General features: G+C 33.7%; 1 protein-coding gene across 3 annotated transcripts in view; it reads right to left on the minus strand.

Annotated features, from left to right (window-relative positions):
* Positions 1-527: 527 nt before the first annotated feature.
* LOC149415289 (echinoderm microtubule-associated protein-like 1) overlaps positions 528-24,479 on the minus strand; it is a 191,891-nt gene continuing 167,939 nt past the window's right edge. For all 3 annotated transcript variants that reach the window (XM_089642463.1, XM_089642464.1, XM_089642465.1), the window contains 12 exons: positions 21,452-21,619; positions 18,616-18,826; positions 15,475-15,681; positions 12,405-12,591; positions 10,003-10,211; positions 9,543-9,669; positions 9,137-9,267; positions 6,946-7,067; positions 5,917-6,049; positions 4,268-4,355; positions 3,406-3,632; positions 528-1,620 (listed from right to left, as the gene is read on the minus strand). In XM_089642463.1, coding sequence (XP_089498589.1) covers positions 1,495-1,620; positions 3,406-3,632; positions 4,268-4,355; positions 5,917-6,049; positions 6,946-7,067; positions 9,137-9,267; positions 9,543-9,669; positions 10,003-10,211; positions 12,405-12,591; positions 15,475-15,681; positions 18,616-18,826; positions 21,452-21,619 — 1,936 coding nt within the window. In that variant the 3' untranslated portion in view covers positions 528-1,494. The remainder of the gene's footprint in view (positions 1,621-3,405; positions 3,633-4,267; positions 4,356-5,916; positions 6,050-6,945; positions 7,068-9,136; positions 9,268-9,542; positions 9,670-10,002; positions 10,212-12,404; positions 12,592-15,474; positions 15,682-18,615; positions 18,827-21,451; positions 21,620-24,479) is intronic.

Here is a 24,479-nt window from a genome sequence, read left to right on the forward strand (position 1 = left end):
TCATTTCCTTAATACCCTCCACACAGCATCCCCAAAGATGATTATAGGCCCTGAGGGAAAATATTTTCCTCTGCCTCCTGTATGGAACTAATGTCAAAAAAAATATTGAAGTAAGTATTAAAAATCGTTTTTATTTGAGTATGTAAATTTTGTATTTGATTTTATTGATAAAAGCACAAAATAGTTTATACAAGTTTTGTAATGAAAGAAAGGCTCAGTAAAATACGACAATAATTAAATGTGCTCAAAGTGCTGAGAGCAAAAAACACTAGATTAAACATTTATGATGTAATATGAGAGGCACAACAGTATCATAATAATAATAAAATAAGAATAAAATATTTACACTTAAATTAAATTGCTCAAAAAAAAACTTACAAAATGTTGACTAAATAACCTTTATGGTTTCAATTTGTTTTCAAATACAAATTATATTCCTACGTCTTTTGAAAAATAAATAACAAGGTTATTACATTACATTCTACATTGAAAACCAACTTTAAAAATATCATATTTAAATAAAATATTTTTATTCTTTCATTGATTATTGTGAAGTTAGTGTAGTGAAGATTATGGAAAATATTACAGTTTTTTTTTTAGACATAAAAAACTTTTATAAAATAATGCTTTTTTATTATGCTTAATTTAATGCAGTGTATATATTTAAAATTTAAAAAATGGCTGGTAAATGATTTGAAGGCATTTTCTTATGAAACAGCACAAGTCTTAATTTGTTTTTCATAATTTTTTTTTTGCTAAATTGTTAATAATTATCTGATAATGGGATAAGTCCCACGGTGCTTTTGGACAAAATATGTAAATATTGTCAGATCTAATTAAAAAAAGAAAGTTACCAAATTTGCGTAGCATTTTGTAAAATACGGCAATTCAAAAAAAAATTCTACAATAATTACGCACAGCATTTAGTAATTATGTATTAATTATAACAAAACTTATCTGTTGCCTATGAATTAAATCCTATACACTTAAATAAAGGTTCTAATTTCGTGAATGTCCTAAAAGAAAATTTACAAGCATTTTATTAAATTAATTATGTATTTGTATTAGGGTCAAAAAACATAACTTCAAATTTTTATATATTATATACATACTATTAAAAACTAATTGAAACTTTTTTGTATGTTGTCCAATTATGGGTATTATAACCCATCAAAACAAACAGATCAAATTTATATCATTTCATTTTCCGTCAAATACTTGGTCTCGTCTCTTATTATTGTTAAGAATACAAAACTACAACTAGATGTTTCTCACAAAATCAATGCAGGTTGAAAAGTGACATTTAAATTAAATACAGCACAATGAAGTGGACACTAAACTAATAAATACAAACATGATACATGTTACCTAACACAATAAATATGCACATCAGATGGAACATGACATAGTGGAATGCTTGTGCTAATGTCTCGAAAATGGCTATGTTTCTATGACGTAGAAATAGTTTCTATGACATTGAATCTATTTGGATAGCTATTCCAAGGCCCACTGCATCACGCTGGTGTCCATGCCCCCTGTTGAGATGAGTCTGGTGTCATCATGGAGGAAGCTGACACTCGTCACGTGGCTTGAATGGCCTCCGTATTGATGGCAAAGAGACTGTTGAACAAATACCACAATTAATAAAAAGAAAATAACATTTTGGTATATTATTAGTGGCATAACATTCTCTTGAAACCATATCAGGGATGAAATAAAATATAACTACTGAAAAGTCAACATCTTTGGTACAACTGTATCTTCAACAATGCTTTTTTTCCTTTCAAACCAACCAGCAGTATACTAGCCAGATAAGTGCTTAATCGCTTGAGTGCCGGGTATCAAAAAAATCATTTATCCAGCTATTCTGGGTAAACTACTTATGGCAGATTATATATTATTTTTATCGATATATTAAACACATTATCTTGTAAGACCTATATTTAGAATAAAAGAAAAAACATAAGTTATCACCAAAATAGAATCAGCTGATGGACGGGAAAATTTTTTGCATTGGCACTCTAAGAGTCAACAAACAATTTTTATCTTTCTATTACTGAGATAGGTATAAGTTTTTGAAGTCTGAAAGAGCATATATTATATTGTGTTTTTTTTTTACTACATATTTTGGTTATCCGTAAGTAAAGTTGAGCTTAGTATTATCTTTGATAATATTGTACGGTTCCATGATATTTCATCAAAATGACAATTAAACACACTTTTAAAAAGTGAACATTACATAGGTAACTATTTAACATAGTTTTTGTTTCATCACTTTTCATGACTTTATATCACTTTTTGTAGGTGTGTTGAACTGTCATTGTGATGAGATACCCGGTCACCATTTGTACACCTGATATTCTGATTTCTTCAAGAGAGGGTGTTCAAAAGAAAAGTAAAAAATACACACTACATTCAAACTTATTTTACATTTAATTATTTTTTTTTTGTTGATAAATTAATGTTTTTAAGACAAGATTTTATTTATGCATAGCACAAAGGATAACAATTATTTTTATAAGCAATAATTGTTCGCCTGAAACACTCATCCACATTGAAAAAATCTCCTGATAAAAAATACATGACGCCAACGGGACACGAACCCGTGTCCATTCGATTTCCGGTCGAAAACTCTGACCACTGAGCTATGGAGGCTTATCTCTTACCCGCGAAATTATTCAATATATGCTAGTGTTTCATTCAACAATTACTGCTTGTTACATTTTTTTCACCTGAGAACAACCAACTTTATTTTATATGAGAAAGGCATTGTAAGTGCTAACTCTCTCACTAGATGGCGTTGAGACAAATTGTCTACATTTTTAGGTGAAATACTTGAACTTGTCAAATATTAATTATTATTTTTTTTTTGATAAATTAATGTTTTTAAGACAAGATTTTATTTATGCATAGCACAAAGGATAACAAATACATGACGCCAACCGTCATGTATTTTTTATCAGGAGATTTTTTCAATGTGGATGAGTGTTTCAGGCGAACAATTATTGCTTATAAAAATAATTATTTTACATTTATTACAAATTGTATCTCAGTGAATCCTTCGTCCTGTTCGGATTGACTTTATATGTAGGCATATTCGTTTTGTAAAGACTTTAGTTAAAAAGGTCAGCATATTGGTTTATCATTTTCAATGATTAACTAATGTTTATAAGGCAAGGTTTTTTATGCATAGCACAAAGGATAACAAATTATAATCATTCGCGCAAAATACCCCAAAAAAATTGAAAACATCTCTTGTAAAAAATAAACCCGGCCGACGGGAAATGAACCCGTTTAGAGCAGTTGACCGGCAATTCAGCTGCAGGTTCATTTTACAAATATTGTTTAATCTGGAATATGTAATGTTTTTGTAGAAATCTTAATATTGTTAAGTTCCATGCTTACTTTTGGCTGTGAAGCAGGGAAGGTGAAGAGTTTGACTTTGCCGAAGTCATCGCCAGTGCAGATCACTCGCTTATCGTGTGTAGATTCACACGAGTTGATGTCCGTCCCGTCGGCGTTCTCCGGCCATATCCCGATGGTTTGGAACGACAGTGTGCAAGTGTTAGTGTCCCATTCAACATCTCTCAGGCTAGACGTTGCTGTCACTTGGCGGCATGTAGAAGGATTCCCTAAAACATACAATAATCGTTTTAAACTTCTAAAGAAACATTTTATTAACCCCTTCAGTAATCATTTAAAAATTAAAAATGGAAAAAAAAACACATTTTTTTTATTAATGAATTTTATTTACTCAAAATATAATTATATCCTCATATAAAAGCCATTTCGGGCCCAAAATGGGACTGAATATTGATGTTGTGGTGCATAATGTGAAAAAATAATTAAAAATATTCTTTAGTATGAATTCTGAATTTTGGCTGCCCGAGTATACTCGGGCGTGGTCCTTAAGAGGTTAACACGGAATTTGGTTAAGGTGTCATAATATTATGCATATAAATATTAAATCAACATTTAGTGCCATTATTAGTTTTTGACGTTTGAACGGTCCCCGTTAAATGTCTCAGTCCATTTTAGCTTTTGATTAAATTGAAATTAGCTTTGTGCATAGTGTTCAAGAGTGAAATGTCTACCAGCAAATAAGTGTGGTAGGTACTCTACAGCTATTGTAAATGCTACAATATGACTGATATTAGGGACAGAAGACCTATTATAGATCTCCTTGTCCAGGAGACAGATGGATGACATTATGCCCTCCACCAACTGAAGAAGAAAAATATGTAATATCAGTGAAAAATGTACTCACAATAAAGAAGTTCGTAGTCCCCAGAGTTGCTTCTCAAATATTGACTGTCTGCTGACCAATCCACATGTGTAATGTAACTTGAATGTCCCTAAAACACAATATATTTAGTATTAGACAAATTGCAATAATTTCATTTTATGTAGCTTTATAATAATAATAAATAAAACGCACTAGGAAAGTTAGAATTATTTTACGAATACAAAACAATTATTTAAATACTTATTATATTCTACAAAAACTACTATACCACTTATTTACTACAACGTAAATTGGCACTAAAGTCTTCCACTCATTCAAACATGTCTCAATGTGTGTACCATCTCGCTTGATTATTTTTTGTTCGATATTGAACCAAAGGCTTAATGCGAAAAAGATTCAAGGTCTGTAATTCTAGCTCCATGTTCGACAGAAATTAATGACTTGACTGAGCATCTTGGTGGTACATCTATGGTGTCTTGTATCGAACTGCTCGAGCGTGTGGACACAATGGCGAGCATGGTTCCAAGTCAACATGTTTGATCGAGCCAAGCCGTTGAGCATGAATATATGTGTACATAGCTTATTAATAACTGAATTCTATGTACTAACGTACTGTTGATTACATAATATCTAACTACCGTTAACTCATTGCATGTCATCTACTGACATTTTTACTTTTAACTACTTATTACCGATTTCCTTCTTCGTTCCGATGCCTGCAGTTGAGAGCACAAGAAATAATGACATTTAAATACACAATGATTAAAACATATCTTCATATCTACTCATATTTAAATTGATGAAAGAAGGGAACCAATAGACATTCAAAATAATAGACTTGCCCTAGCATGAAATCTGGATATCATTTCAACGAGCTGGAGGGAAACCATGTGACCATATTTTTGGCACCAGAAGGCTTCGAGAATGCTTTGATTAAACTATAACATTAGACATTTTGACAAACATTGACCACCAAAGAACGCACATTCAAATAACCAGACCATCCGAAGAAAAGTAAAATTCGCTAAAATAATGCAAAGGTTTGCAGAGCTGTCAATTGTGGCACTTTCTGCGCAGGATATGAATGTTCGTTCTTAAACTTATCGCCTGGCGTAGCAACGCTAAAATCGAGTAAGGTTGCTAAATTATAAAACATTTGTAAAAGTGTAACAGAATATAAAAATTTTGGAAATAAGCCCGAACTTTTGTTTGCCCATTTTGGGATATGCGGTTAAGTTTTTTGTGCAGCCAGCAATTCGCGCCCCATTGTAAAAAGGACTAGTAATCTGTAAGCAGATTTTATTTTTGAGGACCGAGTGGTGTTATTCTAATGCGAATTGCCTGTAACTGTCAGATTCATATATTGACAAATAAATAAAAAGTGGAACAGTCACACTGCCTCCCCAGCTCCAGGCAAATGTTTTTGTTCCCCTTTCCCTGATTGGCTCGTCTATTAATTTGGATGTCTTTATTGTCTATGGTACTAATAATTATTCCCTGATAATGGAAATGCAATTGAATAATTATAAAATTCTTTATTCAAAATTCTATCACACAATAAGATTAAATCCTGTCAAAGGTGAAATACCTAAACAGATAGGTTAGTACACTACAAATATTAACTTTAATGTTTTGAGGATCATGATAATAAATTTAAATAATGGTTTTACCATGCACTTTCCGAGTCGGCTATATCTTCTGGATTCTTCGTCTAATTGATAAATGTAGACAAAATTATCTCGCGATCCAAATGCCACATAATGACCATTGGGGGAGTATCTGATGCATTGAATTGGTTCCGCTCTGCAACACATAATTTCATATATACATATACAATATGAATAAAAACATTCCACATTTTCCTCAATCGTAGCAATTCAAAATTCAAAAGTTTATTAGTTACAATCATTTACAGAAAATAAGTTACAATCATTTTACACATTGTTTTATATATATATATATATATATATATATTTTTTTTTTTTTTTTTAAAAAGAAAGACAAACATTCCCAGGTTACGAATAACCCAACAATGTTTGAAAATCTCCTACTACCACCACAGAAAGCCGAAAATGTTGCTTGTGTTGTGATGGAGGACTTAGCCAGCCGAGGAATCGAACACGCGACGCTCGGGTGAGACCCAAGCGCTATGCCCACTCAACCACTGACCGGTCTATAAGATGAGCCACCATGATAAATATAGGCTTGTGTATATGGGGGATTTTTTATTAATTATTATGTTTGTTATTTCTTGATTTATATGTTAAGTGTTCAGTTCATATTTTCAGTGTGTTTTTAAAGATAAAATTTAAAATCCTATGTTATTATATTTCTTATCCTTCCGGTAATGTATTAAAAGTTTTACCCCACAATATTTGTACTTGACTTCCCCCATTGTTTTTTTTTACATTTTGGAGTTTGGAGAATTCTTTTTAATATTAATTTTGGTGCTATGTGAAGCAGTTGTCTATGTTTTTTTAATATCCACCCCATCCTATAGTAATAAGTTCCACTACACCCCGTCATATTGTATTGATGATTGGCAGAAGGCAAAGTATGTCATTCTGAGTTAATCTTTATTTAGGATGTCTTCGACATCAAAAGTAGTTTTCCCACTCTGAATTGCAATTTATATGAATTACGAATAGCGTAAAGAAAATTCGTTTCATAAAAAAAAGAAAAAAAATTCAAGTGCTTACCCATCAGTATTTGTAGCGACGAGTTCCCTTGTAACAGAATCGTACACCATCCACTTTCCGGTCAAACATCCAACTGCCACAACAGATCCATCCCGAGAGAATGCACAGCTTTGTGCTCTTTCCTGAAAACACAATATAAAGACTACATTAGTAAATAACTATTACTTTACACAACAAGAAACTTCAACAAGTAAATAAAAACATATTTTTGTTAAAGCCAACATGTAGATAATACAATACTTGAAAAGAGACATTTTTATTTTGGTCATTAACTGCAGAGAGTATTTTTTTTAGTCATTGGTTAACTAACCCACTCGGTAATATCCGAAGGCAAAATGACTGAATAAGGTTCGACATTGCAATTATTGCTTGATTTTTTTTATGCTTGATTATGTGCGTGGGCATGATTCTTCAACACTGCATATGCAGAGGTCCGGCCCTTAGGGGTCTTGCCATTATTTTTTTAATAAAATAAAATACTTTTTTGTTTTAAAACCACGATATTTATTAATTTAAGAACCGACCGGTTTCGCTTTACTTAAGCATCATCAGGGTACAAATTAATACTAAACAAGAAGTACATAATGTGTGTATATATATAACAAAATATAGAGGGAGACAACATGATACAAATATAAGCAACACAAAGACGGTCATAAAATACATTAACATAAGTGCACAAGTAATGGAAAAACCGCTAGATAATTATGTAGACTAATGGGTTATATCAATAAATCGGGAGAAACAAAGCATCAACTGGCATGGTGGTAAGGAGGTAAGGAGAACTGGGATTTTTTTATGGGTTTATTGGAAACAGACCTAATATTGGACTACTTGATATGTCTAATTGATTATTAAGTATCTGACTTTTGGTTTTTACAGCTTTTTTAATTTCTAGTGCCTCTAAGTTGTTTAGTCTGTTACCATGCCCGTTTTTATGTAAGATGTTAGCACCGGTGCTATGACAGAATGTATGATCTTTATCGATCAAATGATTTGCGAATTCGGAAAACCCGTTATTATTGAGGCAACGAAGATGCTCCTTTATCCTAATATTAACATTACGTGATGTCTTACCGATATAGAAAGCCGAACAATTATTGCAATTTAATTTATAAATCCCCGAATGACTGAATTTATCGTCCTTATCTTTAGAATTAATTAGAAATTTACCTATATTGTTATTAGTATAAAAGGCCGGTTTGACTTCAGAAGGAAGGTTTTTTACACTTAAGGTAGAAAAGTGATTAATAAATAAAATTCGCCGCCATTGATAATTAATATTATTATCATTGATTTGAGGACAAGGACTAGCAAAGAGGAAGCGATTAATGGCTATTTGTTTTAGCTTTTTATTTAAGATTAAATCTATAAAATCTGATTCATAGCCATTATTTACTGCTATGTTTTTAATTAGTTTTAGTTCACTATCAAAATTACTATCGGACATTGGAATTGTGACTAAACGATGGACCATTGAATGGAATGCGGAGTGCTTATGTGAAATAGGGTGATTGGAGGTGCTGTGTATGACAACGTCAGTATAGGAGGGTTTACGAAAAATGTTAAAATTAATTCTGTTATTAACGATCGATAAGGTAAGGTCTAAAAAGTTTAAGGTTGAATTTATGCCTATTTCTAATGTGAATTTAATCTTATTATGAAAAGAGTTTATAAGTTTGAGGAAGGAATTCAGTTGACGTCAATTCATTCATTTTGTTTGAGAAATTTGTAAGAAAACTGTAACTTCACTTTTGTATCGTTCATATAATAAAAAATAATTTTTAAAGTTAAACCGATTGTAATGATAGCGGCGCAAAATATGAATTATTCATTTTGGCTAATTTTAGGATTTTATTGATGACATCTAGTAAAAATATTTGAGGCAAACCGGAAAGAATTATTATTTCTCTTTCTAACGTGAACAAAATTTACGCATATCCCCATGATAGAAAAAAAAAAAAAAAAACTTTTATAAAATGTGGACCCGGTCATATATGACCCTAAAACGCTGGAGGGGTTAAAAGTGAACAAAGTTGTTAACAAGAAAGACAAAGACAATTAAGTTTCGCTGATTCCCACACTAATTCACACTTTCTGCCGTACTGTTGTTGGGGAAAACGACATCAGCGATTGCGCATGCGCAGTAACATCATTAAATAGACTTTGATAAGGCAAATTATTTGTTTACCCCTATATCCTTACTCCATACGGTGGAATGTGAGAGTGCATCCCACATCTGAAGCAAACGATCCCAACCTGCCGTGGCAAATTGGGCAACAGTTGGATGGCAAGCTAATCCCCACAGCTCATCCAAATGACCTGAATTAAACAAAAGCATTCATTGAAAAGTGACTGAAAGTTCTTCAGCTTGTTCTTCTTTTGATTTCATTATGACAGAGACCTAAAACAAGATCGCCTGATGAAATTAAAGTGACATGGCAGACCACAGCGTTAGTCAAAAATTATTTGAAATAAACTAAAGGAGGCGCGAAAAGATGTAGAAATGTCTGGACACAAGATTATATTGATATTGAATAGGTAAATTTTTGAAAGATTAATGATGGACTAGTGTAATAATTTGAGAAGTAACCAACCTAAGACAGCAGGAGAAAATCCAAGAACTAAATCTCCTTGGAGAATGCAATTCTTGGTTGTGCCAATGAGTACTTGAGACCCACGTCCTTCTGCTAACACCCGCACTCCTCCAAAGTGTCCTTCAATCTATAATAAAATTATCAAAACATCAGATCTCGTTAAATTATGCCATCTTGAATCAATTACTTCTAGGATTGTGGTACCTATAGACGGAATAATATAGAACATTAGTTTAGTTAAATACTGCAGATAGCTTCATTGTAATCTCGCCCTCTGTCTTAAACCATGTAATGCTATGTATAAACAGACAAAATTTCCACGAGCCTACTCGCAAATTATGGGAAAGGAACGAAGCAACCGCTAACCGTTTGTTCCTTTCCCGTAATTTGCAGCTCAGCTTGCGGAAATTTTGTACTTTTTATACAGATCCGATTTTTAGGATGGTATGTAGATGTTTACCGATCCCTCCATTCCCGTAGGAGTAAGGTCAGCATCCAGCTGAACGATCCTGTTATCCTTTCCTCCCCCGGAGATGACGGAGCCGTCCTTCAGGACGCAGATGGAGAAGATGCTGCCCTCGTGAACCCCACGGACGTATTTGTTGATGGTGTTTGTTCCACGGCCCCAGATTATTATGTTTCCACTTGAGTCTCCAGAGATTACATCACCTGAAAAAAAAAAAACATTTTTTTCAATTTGTAATTGATTAAAAGCCCACATAAGGGTGTTACTATTATTGATGGGGAGATGGTTTGCAGAGCTCCAATTTTCTTTTTTTACATCAATTCCACACATGTCATATTTGGGGATCCTATGTCGAGGGTATTAGGAAGTTCTGGGAAGGGAAAAGTAAGAGAGGTGGGTAGGTCTGTATCTGGAGGTCAGTGTGTCCAGTGTCCAGGAGTGACATGAATCCATCCCTCCTACTGCGGTGCAAGGCGTTCGGTTGAGTGGGTCTGGCTAGAGAGGTAAAAGGATCTTGGTCTACAGCCACCATCAGGCCCGCAGAAGAATTTGCTACCAAGACCTGGACAAAACTCACCCCGTGGGTATATAAATACTCAAGCCATAGGACCCATTATGTTACCTACCAGTCCAAAAACTTAACAGATCTCACAAGAAACTCACCTCTTCAGAAAATCATAATCCGTCAATAAATAAATAGCCCAATTTTAGAGGCAGCCCGTTGCACTGAATTCTATAAAACCATGTCTTATTTTTCAACGTTTAACCATTCAGGCCCCGGAAGGACATTACTAGCCACAAACATCATATTCCATTGTAGCCTCTGAAGGACAGATCTGACCGGGGTGTCATTTTTTTTTTTCATTGAAATTTGAAAGTTAAAAAATTATTTATATTTTTTTATTGTATAAACGTTATAAAAAATGAAGCGACAGTTTTATTACTTTTTACCTACACAAAAGGAATATATTTTTTAAATATAGAATTCTTTCAAAATTATGGACGTTCCGAGTCAAAATGTCCTGGTAAGTTTTTTGTTAACATTTTCAAATTTGGTGTTAAAAAAATATTTTTTAGAAAGATCAATTTTTTTTCAAGTGCAAAAATTTTGAAGATAATTTAATATAGTTTCTAAAATAGTATTTTTTTAACGACAATTCAAAAATAAGTAATATGAAGCACATTTTAGACACCTCGGGAGCATTGCAAAATTCCAAGAAAATTCACCATGTCGTTGGGACTTGTTGGTAAAAATATTTAAGAGCCTGAAGGGTTATGTTTGGATCTTGTCTTTGTAATCCTTTTATATTGACAATTTATCTCAGAAATCTTTGTTTGATTCTATGTCATCTAGTACTCGGTTGTCCCAGGTAAGTTTCTTTTTATAGGTCAAAGAATTTTTTACAATAACGGTGCTAAAAAAGTATAATATTTTTATTATTATTTTACTCGGGTTAATATATCAATGAAGCAAATTGATATTACAGTGAAACTCGCTTAACTCTTTGCACGCGGCCGTATCAACTGTTGTTACGGCAAAAAGTCCATACTCACACGCGGCTGTATCAACAGTTGATACGGAAACTTTGAATGCCGATATTCCATCGGCCTTTCGACATAAATTTATTTCCCGCTCGCTTGAACATTCGTAGAACTATCACGATGATGACATCTACAAGAATTTCTCGAAAATAAAATTGTATTTCATTAAAAAACATCGATAATCACGTGAGCCTCTTTGCGCCTTCGAGTGCTATAGTTTACAATTTTGTCAACGGATGGCGTTAGTCCAATTTTGTTATTATATGAAGTGACATAAAATTTAAGTGTTCAGTTTTAGAAAAAGTTTTCATAACTAAAAGTGTCCCACTTGTGTCTATCATCGCAGTGGCCTAAGTACACACACGCCGAGTGAATGGCGGGACCACATTCAAAAGATACGGAACGTCTTTGTATGAAATTTTATGTTTTTGTTTTTATAAACATCTAAGAGTGTTGACACACGAGGATTTGTTATCATATTGTGGAGAATAATCTGTTCTGTCTATATAGTCCAATAAATCATGCCAGAATGCTAAATTTGATATTTTTTTGTCATTTAATTGCGTGCATAGGTATTTGAAAATATGTACCGCGTACGGGTGTAGATAAAACGGAGCAAATTAACGCGTTCAAAAGGTTAAGAAGTTTTCCCACTTATGAGGTTTTTCTGTCCGGTCCCTTGGAAAATTTCTTAAGAGAGTTTCACTGTAAGGTGAAATTAAATATGATGTCATAGCTAAATTTTGTAGTCGACATGATTCACTCTTATAATCTAAAAATGTCAAGAGCATCTGATTTATAATGATAAGATGTATTGTTTGAATAAGCACTATGTAAATAAGAACTCTGATTACCGTTGTGGTTGAACGCCAGGCAGGTAACATATTTGGGCTTGTCTCTGTTCTCGAACACTCCCATGCGCTTGTAGATGGTACCGCCCTGGTCCAGGGTCCAGAAGGCGATGTGGTTTTTTCCGCAGGTCACTATCTGGTTCCTGTCCAGCGGATGGAACTCGGCAGCAATCACCGTGTCCACGGAACACTAGAAAAATAAACATTTACATATTATGTATATGTAAATTGGGTTGGTAGGAAGAAATTGCTATTTGGCAATATGTATACAGTGGTACCTCGACATACGAGTTTTTCGAGATACGAGCCGGAGAGCGAGTGATTTTTTGCTTTGAGTTACGAGCAAAATTCGAGATACGAGTTTGGTATTACAGGAGATCTTAGGAATGTGGGAGAGAGTTTCACAGTTCGTGGAAAAGAAACACCCAGAAAAAGTTGCAACAGGTCGTGCATCTGATCTTTTCAATAATAATAATAATAATAATGTTTATTTCAGCTGGACAGAGCGGTGTGTGCAATGCTCTGCCTGCCATAAAAGTTTACATTTAACCCTTGAGACGTTGTTGATTTGCACGGATCGAACCTTCTACAAGCTTCCATTTTTTCAAAGACAATAACAAGCACTATTTCGTTCTCTTTCTGACATAAAAGAAATAATTAATTTTTAGATGAGAGGAAGAGAGGTCGTTCTGGGACAAATATGGTCTTAGGAGAGTATAATGCGCGCACGGCATTTGGGACTGTTTGGGTCTTAGAAGGTCCCAAGGGTTAAGTTAATACATACAAAAAAAGAAAATTAATAAAGAAATAAATAAAAATAATAAAAAATGAATACATTGATGAGCACATTAGGACACTTGCCTAACTCATTTCCGGAACATTCTGAGAGGGAGGAAGAAACAAACCTCCTTGGACATGTTTTTTTCTAAACGGCCTACAGGTGAAAGCGAGAAAAATGTAGCGAAAAAGGCAAAGACCAGTAAGGATATCTAATTTATTTATTTACATTCTCTTTTTTGTTTTTGTACAATAAATTTTTATTATTCAAATAAATACGTTTTTATTATTCAAAACCACGTAACAAAAATAACTGGGGTGACATTTTGGGGGTTGGAACGGATTAATGGTAGTCTAATTGTTTTGTATGGGGAAATCTGCATCGATATACGAGTAATTCAAGATACGAGCAAGGTTGCGGAACGAATTAAACTCGTATGTCGAGGTACCACTGTACTATTAGGTAGTAAAATATTGCAGTGATTTTTCACAGGTCTGCGCTAGTTGAATAATAACTTCCATTGAACTGACATGTTGTCTATTTTGGTATCAAAAGAAACAACATACCTTATATCTACTCTCCTACTGCTGCAAACTGAGGAGCATTATTTCAAAACTTGACATTAATCGAGGACAATTTTTTCCGGGACCATTAGTTTTTTTTCAATTGCTTTGTTTTTAAGTAACAAAAGGTAATAAAATACAGATACTATTCAGGGCCGGCTTTGAGCCAAACAGCGGCTGGCACCAGTAAAAACTTTGACAGGTCGGCGCCCGGAGCAGACTGCTCTAATTGAGTCTATACAGGACCGGCCCTGATACGATTGTTGAAAAAAGTAAATTGTATTGTAAGAAGCATAACAAATTTTCACATACAGTTTAACAGCAAAAAAATGTCAAAAATATAGAATATGTGAAATTAGGTTGAGTGTTTATAGAGATTTGAAAAGATGCCACTCAATTGTAATAGTCTATTCTATATGCCTTAACTGGCTGAATAATATAAATTCCTCTTTTGTGCGTGGGCACAATGACTTCCCTCTTTTGGTTTACACTTGGTTTGTTAAATATATTTAACAGTTTTACATGTTAAATTTAAAAGCTAATCTGTGGCATCCAGAGATGTGCAAAATGGGTACCCAAAACCATTTGAAATGCAAAATGGAAATGGGTCAAAACTTTTCCATTTGAAAATGCAAAATGCAAAATGGTTTTTAGAAAAGCATTTCAAATGCAAAATGCAAAATACCTATTTTCAAAATGCATTGAAAATGCAAAATGGTTTCTCAGGTCAATTATAGAATTTTTAAACAATTTTGTCATTTAATAATGGACATCAATGTAGAACAAACATATTACATGATGGTAAATCCAAAAACACCACGACTACAGATTATGAAACCACAAAAAATTTGCGCGGGACTAATGTTGCCACCGTAAAAACATAGAAACCATTATCGAACATTTAATATTACAGCGTCATGGCCCCATGTTCAGTATTTTTTTGTAATGGTATCACTCAATTGCCAGGGCTGCTACCAGGGAGCAACTTGACAAATGTAAATTATCTCTCATAGCGAAGTTGAGTACCGACTGATATTTGAGGCTTATGAAAAAAATATGAGTGGAGATAGTAGGAAGAATGTTGCAAAAAAGCATTTAAAATGGAAAATGCATTGAGAAAAGCATTTAAAATGCAAAATGCAAAATGGTTTTTAGAAAAGCATAATGCAAAATGGAAACTGCCCATTTTTCATTTTGCATTTCCATTTCAAATGGATTTATTTGAAATAAAGCACATCTCTGGTGGCATCGCATAATATATGTGATCCATAAGTGGATGTCCACGTATGTGAATGTCGCATATGTGATACAAGTTTCACTATTGCGCATGTGAAACCGCACGAGAGTCCCAACTGCTCCCAACCATCTGGAGCCAGTGAGACTATAGCATCCCCAATAAGGATATGTTGTGAGGCTGAAGGTAGTAGGGAGGGGAAGGAGATGGGGAAGAGGAAGGTGGGGAGTACCTGTCTATTTAGATTTGATCACCAAACATAACCAAACTTATTTCAAGCAAAGTTTCAATTCTGAATGGTGGTCTTACACCAGGGCGATACTGAGAGTATCTTCCACTCTGAAACGTGCCGCAAATACACAATATGTTATTTTAAATGAGTAATTTGTGAAATAACAAAAAATAATCAAATAAAATTTACTTGTGCACGCTGTGATTTGACCACGGAGGCCATACATTAAAATGTAGCTCATGATGGTTCAGATTGTATCAACATACCTTTGTTTCAGTAATTTTGCTTCCCTTCTCTCCGCGCTGCCATTCCCAGACGGAGATATTATGTTCAGTCCCCTGGTCAACTGCGCACAGAAGGCTTCCACCATCAGCTCTGGAGAATGACAGGCAACACACTCCTCGCTCCATGTCGTTTGTTCCAATCACGGCCAGGGTGGCCAGAGACACGGAATTCCAAACTCGGATGTGAGGCTGGAATTGTAAATATATAAGTCATCCACAAAATTGAATAATGAATTAAGTGATTCAAGTCGGGTTGCTTAGGATTATAGATGGTTTAGTTTGGGGTAAGGCCATTTGTATACAGAGATACTTACAAGCTACGTCACTGTGATGCAACTACATGTCCCCTATTGATATGCTACTCTTTAAAGCTGGTTTCTTACATGGCGCTATCCGAATTATACTGAACTTCAATCATTTTTCACATGCAGCCTTAGGTTAATACAATGTAAGGTGACTCTAGCGATGAAGATAACATTATTCTTTCTTTAACTTTATTACAATGTATGTAAAAGCATAAAAACAATCTAATATAAAATTTTGAGTTAACCCATAAAACGAAATCAATATTAATTGTAGGGCAATAAAGATATTGAAAGAAGGGTAAATGCAGGTAACTCCATTAATGGAGGACTAAACGCAGTAAGCGCTAACAAAAAATTGTCCAAAGAAGCGAAGTTAGCAGTCCACAATGGAGTGCTGGTACCTATCCTGATGTATGGAAGAGAGGCATGGAACTGGCAAAGAAAGGATGAAAGTAGATTCAATGCTGTTGAAATGAGATCCCTGAGGCGTTTGTGTGGTAAAACCATGTATGATCGTGTGAGGAATGTGCAGATCCGCAAAGAGTGCAAGGTTGATGTAAGCGTAAAGAGTAAGATTAAGAAAGGGACACTTAGATGGTTTGGGCATATAGAGTGAATGAGCGAAGAAAGGAGTGTAAGGAGGATATATGATGCAAATGCGAATGGTAGCAGAAGTCGGGCATGGATGGAAGACATGACACGATCAAGTGAATCAGATACTCGAGTCGGGCAATTCAAGAGTCAGAATAATAGAAGAGTATGTATGAGACGATGTATGAATGTAAATGAGGCAAGGAGTGTGTGCCAAGACCGAGTTGTTTGGCGGTCCGTCCTCTCTGCCTACCCCTGCGTAATACGGCATGATGGTTAGTTAGTTAGCAATCGCCGCCAAAGAACTACATGAGAATGATATCAAATTGACATTTTTCCCGACGTCAATTTAGGCCTTCTCCGCTAAAGCATTTCTTACGTGTTCCGCTAAATTATATTTATATTATAAACATGGATGTTTTCTCACCCCTAGAATTAATTTAATATTCAAAACATGCTCGTACAGCATTATTAGTAGCAGATGCAACTAGCTACCAGTACTGTCAGTAGCTTGCAACTGATACTCACGAGCGACATGCATGCTACACGCACAAAACTCGAGTCGCTTATAAGTATCTCCATGTACGAATGGCCAAAGAGTAAGAGTGAAGAGTTCTAATTCTCGGCGAAAGCAGTTCTACTGCAAATCTATCATCAGATGTTCTCCTTTTTACCGTTGGTGAAACATACATATTTATGTGTACATCGAAATTTACACATAAGATACCTTTTCTATTTTAAAAAGTAGAAGGTACCCGCTGTGAGCATCAAACTCCATCTGTCTGACTGCTAGTCAAGTGTCCTCTCCACTCCCCACAGGGTTATCAACCGCCTCTTATGCGTCAAGATAATTTTCATTAACGGTGTTCAATGTAAAAATGATTAATTTTGTCTCTAATCTAATGTTTTATCAGTTTAATAACCCTGGTATAACTTTTATTTCATAAAATCAACCCATTTCCATGTTTAATTACTTCAAAGCTCCATTATCTTCATCGACAACACGAACATGAGAGCTACAAAAACACAATTCAGGTATAATCATTACGCTAGTAATTAAATTACTAATGTACTTTTAAGTAAATTCGTTGCACTAATATCCTCTAGAGTCAGCCCGCAATAAATTAAAACACTAATGAATGTCACCAAAGGGGTTGTTCATTAAAATAATTAACTACAGAAGTGAAATAGAGGATCATAATATATTATTTCACCAATAAATATATTTGAACCTAAGTATTGAAATACCATTTCCTTAGTTTACTCCCATTGCAATGTGAATAATATATTTAATTTGATAACATGCAGGACTGTAAAGTTCTGAACAATCAATAAAGATCGTATTGTTGATTATTTTATATGGATTTCACTAATTCCCGTAGTGTAGTTAGTTACCTGAGTTAGCGAACAAACACGATGATGATGCACATATGGATTTTTGTAATTCTAATGTAGAGAGGGGTACTGCCAAGTCGGAGTGTTGTGTAGTTGGTTATTGTTCGATTAACTTTATAAGATTGGCTTTAGGTATTTACAGTTTTAAAAGGATGGGCAAGGATACTGATTTCAATATGTATCAGTATCATAATACAGGGTTTTCCAATAAGAGGTGTTATTTTGAATAGCCCGCTATTTCGGTAGATGTTACTTTTGAAGCTGTCATTTTTTAACATTTGACAAGTAGAAACTACGCCATTAATAAAAATGGAACAATACACGCTTAAACAACGCATTGAAATTATTAAAATTCACTTGAGTCAATCAAATGCAAATCATCTTGAGTGATGAGGTCCATTTCCACCTCGGTGGCTTCGTCAACAATCAAAATTGTCGCATCTGGGGCTTGGAAAACACAAGAGTTATTGTTGAAAAGCCTCTCTATTTATCAACGTGTGACTGTTTGGTGCAGTTTATTGTCCGGCGGAGTCATTGGACCTTACTTTTTCGAAAATGAGGCTGGAGCAACAGTTACGGTGAATGGATTGCGCTATCGAGAGATGATTAATGATTTTTTTATGGCCGGAATTAGATGGTATTGATCTGGACAACGTTTACTTTCAACAAGACGGCGCTACGTGCCACACAAGAAACGAAACCATTGATCTTTTACGATTGAATATCAAAATAACACCTCTTATTGGAAAACCCTGTATATGTTAAATATCATAACATATTACATTTATTTTGACGGGTGATTTCACAGTTTTCAGTATGTTCTTTTCCTTACCCGCGCATCAACCCTATCGTGTCCGGCACACTGCCCTGTTGCAACTATCAGCTTGTTGGGATGGACAGAAAGGCACTTGACATCATCCGTATGTCCCAGGTAATGCCTCTGGCACTGCTCGTCCACATTGAACAAGACCACCACGGATGCCACAAAGTAGACCATCTCTCCAGTGGGGAGGAGGTACAGGTTGTTCCGGCAATCTTTTCCCCTGGAAAGAGTATAATAATATAAGACAGTGCCATTTATGATTGTGATTGGATTCTTGAAATAATAACTATTTGACAAAAAAAACTCTTATAACTACAGTCCGACATCTAGACTTGGACATATGTGCCTACACCTATTAACTACCTAGCATCTTATTTTTTTCGTGGTATAAAGCGGCCTATCGGTACCGAGAGTCGTACAATCATTCGTACGCTTACGCTGGAAGCTAGGAGCCATAGCGAGGGAGCCATATCGGGCGAGTCGTATCAGGTGACTAGAATATTTTCAGTCTTATTGTTCAATTGAGCTATCGTTCAATGGAGTCAACTCTATGAGCTGTACGAAAATATTGAGCTAGTACGGTGCTTCACGCTCTTACTAAAATGAGTCATGACTCATGACCCATCGCTAATATATATATACTATCAAGGATTCCATGATAACTCAACACAGTGACTATTCAACACACCTTTAAAAAGTGATATAAAGTAATTGAAAACAATGAAAAAAATTTAAATTTAAACCTAACCTAACCTACTTAACCCAGTTAATAAAGTTTTTGTTTCATCACTTTCCATGACTTTTTGAAAATGTGATGAATTATCATTTTGATGATTTATCCGGTCACCACTATCAACATCTCTCTAAGATCAATTAACACTAGAGTCGTCTATGTCTTGTAGCTCAAACTACCACAGTAAGTTTGCCTTTCATTCCATCTTTGAAGTGAACATGTTTTTTAGTCTAGCAACTTAGGTATAATTTTGATTTTATAAATATTACTTCTAGCATTGATCATTTATTCAACCATTAATTTAGATTCCAGTCAAATGGTAGGAGAATCAATATTTTTTTAGCTGTCACAATATTTTACAAGTTCTTACTTACGTGATTGTTATTATAAACATGCAATGCAGGTATTGAATATTGATGTAATTTTACTGCATCGTCATTAATTTTGTCATTTATTTAAGTGCAACTATTAGCCTTGACCGTTTCCATGGTTAAATAAAATACATAAAAAAAAACAAAGAAAAACATCATATGCAAGATTTTACATCATGTAATTCATTACGATAAACTTACATGCAATTAGGTCTGTTGTGAATAGGTACAATTTTTTTTTATTATCCAAAAGAAGAATGATTTCTATGAAGCATTTGTTGCAAATTTAATCAAAAATAGATCAGGGAAATAATTAGACTTCTTTCTGCAGAATTGGAATTAATTGGCAGTTGGCTCGCCTACTGCTCTATTAACTACTTTACAATGTTCACTTGGTGGGATTGTCTCTCATTATTCTACATTACATGATACGATATGTGAGTGGATTGTGTGCAATCTGTTCGTACACTTACTATATATGTACATACATTCCAACTTACATTACATCACAACTCTTACAAGGTAGGTGCAGGTAGATAATAAAATAAAAAAAATTTATCAATGATCAGAAACTAGATAATAGAAATAGAATTATTTATCAATTGTCAATGCCAAAAAATTTAATAAAACACTTGTTATTATAATTATAATTTTAAAACATTACAAAAATATTATAAGCATTTGAAAAAAAGAAGTCAGGTTTTCATAATATCAATCACCATCTAACCACTAAGGACGGGTTGTTTCAAGAAATTTGAACAATTCATCAAATTTCAAAGTTCATTTTCAAGTAAAGTGAAAGTTTTATTCCAATTCTTTTATTATTTCAGTTCTATGAAGCATCTCGCCCATAATTATATAATAACAGAACTTTAATAGGGCTTAGACAGAACATGGAAATTGACATTGAAATTTGATGAATTGTTCAAATTCTGCGAAACAACCTGTCTTTAGAAATAACTATGTACTTTTTTTTTTGGTTTATTTTTTATTATAGAGACTATTTAAACATTGTACACACAAAATATGAGAGTTAATGTATGTATAGTAAATTGTATTCTGTGCAGAGGCAGACTAAAATTATTCATTTTTGTTATTAATGTTTATTTCATTAATCTCTTTCAGTCAGATTTTTATTCTTGATTTGTAATAATTCAAATTTTCTATTCGCTTTTATATCTGGGGGAAGGATGTTGTGGAGATTTTTCGCAAAATAAATGTAATTTCTTTGTCCGAATGTGGTTTAATTCACAACCATAATAAATATAATTAAGACACGTAAGCCAACAGTCAAATTGATAAAGAAAAAATGACCCTCACAAGGATCAAAAAATCACAATACAAAAAGAAGTGAATCAATTCAATGCAAAATGATCAAGTTCAATCAATCCAATACAAAAAGTCCAAGGTCAATCAATTCATCATTAAATTGATAATATAGTGCAATAATTACTCAGATATTAAATAATTTAAATCAATTAATCCAATACAATGTGATTAAGGTCAATCAATCCAATATAAATTGACCCGGATTAATTAATCGAATTCGGTGTGATCAAGGTCAAGCAATCGAGTAAAAAGTGATCAAGATCAATCCAAATGATCAATCAAACGACCAAAGACGATCAATCCAATACAAAATTATCAAGGACTTTCAGTCCAATATAAAATGACCAAGGTCGGTCAATCCAATACAATTATGTCAAAGATGAATCAATCCAATACAAAACGAATCAATCACCTGTATCCATAGACCCAGTCGAGTTTCAGCTTGGTCTGCGGTGGGGGTGCCACCTTGGTGAGGTCGTAAGTATCCAGGATACCGGTGGGGGCATGCAGCACGATGGGCCTTCCCCGGAGGAACATGCGCACTGTCCCATCTTCATCATTGTATTGGCAGGTGTGCGTACTATAATTCAGGAAAATTTTAATTTAATTAAGAGGTAATAATTGTTAATAATATTATGTGAAGATGAGAATGGGTTAGGTTTGAAGATGGGATGAAATCCTCGTTGGGAATGATTCTGAATGCATTGATTTAATTTTTTTTTTAAATGTAAAAATGATGTATGAAATAAGTGTAGGTAAGAAACGTTCAAAATGAAAATTGAACCTAAATTTGTATCAGACCATACGAAGTGAAATATTTTAATCTAACAGACTAATTTGTTCGCTTTTGGGAACAACTCATATAGGTCTCAGAAGAAAAAACACCACTCTTTATATTCAAATCTAAAAAGTTAGCCACAGAAAAAATTAAATGTCCACTTCTATGAAACAAAAGTTTCCAACTTTTTTCCAAAAAAGTACGCATTTTGAAAAAAAAATTTTAGGCTATCAGTAATTTTAATTAGAAAAAACGTAAGGTCAGCCAATTAAAAAAAATACATTTTCACATTCTAAAAAAATATATTTAAAAAGCTATGTGTTTATTTCTAATAACAAAATTTGAAAGCACATTTCATCCATCACCTTTCTAAAACCGTTTTTAGTTTTCAGACACGTTCAGAAATATTCCTTTTATTTGGATTTTATCGCAAAGCAGAAATTTTCTGAACATATGACAGAATGTGCCAGAGGCCTAAGGGGTAAATAAATAAAAATAAATAAGTAGGTGAAATGTCACCTATGTAAAAAGCGAATTTAAGAACACTATTCAATTCATGAAAGATGCTTTTCTGGGATTAAATTCGAAAGGTTTACACAAAATTGTTCATTTTAAATTATGTTGATCTTATGTATAAGGGATATTAAAATTTATATGCACTGAAAACAAATAAAAGTAATAAACTAAAAAAATTAAATACTTGTAGGAAATGGCGAAAAGAAAGTTGTTTGGTAGACATTTACTATATTATTTATCAATATTAATCTAAAATGATATGCGATAAGGGTAATTTATTAATGGATCACTTTTGTACATACCGTTTGTGTAAGTGCACAACAAATAAAAGATAATATCAGAGAGATATTGCCAAATATTCAAAATCAGAGATATTTATGACGTCTCAAAAAACAAAAACAGTTTTTAATCATATCAAGTTTCGTGGAAAGACAATTTTGTGAAGGTGTCCCTATTTTTATCGCCGATTGGCCGATTAAAGTAATTATAAGCACATATTACAAAGCTTCTTTATAATTCAAGGAAAATAATATATTTCACTAAATAAAAGACAGAAACAGTCGCCCAGCCACGAATTTTATTTAAAAAAAACAAAGAAATCGGAATCGTGAATAAAACGACAAAAGTTCCCAACAAACAACGAATAATTTCGTTGACACATTTTTGGAATCAACAACACTGTCTCGGCGAAAACAATGAATAAGGAATTACGCCTCTTGGACCTGTTTTAGGCTGAAAATTTTCGAAATTTGGAACCAAAATATTTCAAATGAACATGAAATGTTTTGTATGAAAACGACATAATATTTTTAATTTGACTATTTTTATTGATCATATCGAAATTGGATCGTTCCTTATAGGTATTTTGTAGGTAAAGGCGTAAAGCAACAGACATAAAAAAAATAGTCGCTAGAAAACAGATAAATTATTTATAATAATATTACGAAAAGCCTAAGGAAGTAACTGTTTCAGGAATCAGAACAGTTTTACTAAGGACGGTTTGTTTCGGAGAATTTGAACAATCCATAAAAGTTCAACGTTCGTTTTCAGGTTCTGTAAAAGTCCTATTCAAGTTCTGTTATTATATCATTATAGGCTAGTTTCTTGACAAAACTGAAATAATAACAGAACTTGAAAAAATCTTTCACAAAACGTGCCAGGAGTTTTTAGAGAGTGGTTTGAATGTCAGAAGAAGTCGGGGACGCCCGAGGAATGCTTAACGCAATATATCTGCACTGGAATGAGATACGGAGTCGAAATAAATTAGATGTAATGTAATTTTTTAATAGTAACATTGTGGTATACAGCGGTGAATGGTGGAAGAAGTCGGAGACGACTGAGAAAGACATTAGCAATATCGTAGAATTGCGGTGTACACTAGTGTTCAATAAAAATAACAACGCATTTTTTTTGCGGCGAATTGATAGCCGAATGCGGAAAACTTTAATAAAACATAAACTTTAATAAAACATAAACTTTAATAAAACCGGTATAAAATAATGTTAGTGCCGGATATTACAGAACTCTGCACCGTAATGCAATCCGCGCTTATTCAGAATTATCGGTATTATTACGACATTCATTTTCTTCTATAATTTGAGTAGGAAAAATGTACATACCTATATATTATATATTATACATCACATTTCTTGTGATATAACAGCACATTATTTTAAAACACAGTGAATTGTTTAATCTAAGCTTACATGCAAAAACTGTGCATTGCAATTAGGGCCGGACCTGAGCCAAAAGGCGGTTAAATTTTGGTGCCCCTTTTCAAACTCATTAGACGCCTAGGCAGGTGATTACTGTAATCTATAAATATCTCTAAATAGTGTAAAACAAAGTAGCTATTCGCGTCTGTCTGTTTGTGCTCTTAGTTCTTCTAAACTATGGAACGGATTTTGATAGGGTTTTCACTATCATTTAGAGAATTTCTTCCAGAAGGCTTATTGTATATTATACTTAAATACAACAAATGCATAACATGTTTATAGAAAGTAGAGAAAAGTCCCCGATGTACGCCGAGTACACGTTAACTAACAGGTTTTCCAATAAGAGATGTTATTTTGATATTTAATCGTAAAAGATCAATGGTTTCGTTGCTTGTGTGCACGTAGCGCCGTCTTGTTGAAAGTAATCGTTG

The sequence above is a fragment of the Hesperophylax consimilis genome, chromosome 18 (assembly GCF_061612785.1).
Source record: "Hesperophylax consimilis isolate HC1 chromosome 18, BYU_Hcon_1.0, whole genome shotgun sequence".
In the NCBI taxonomy this organism is placed as follows: Eukaryota; Metazoa; Arthropoda; class Insecta; order Trichoptera; family Limnephilidae; genus Hesperophylax; species Hesperophylax consimilis.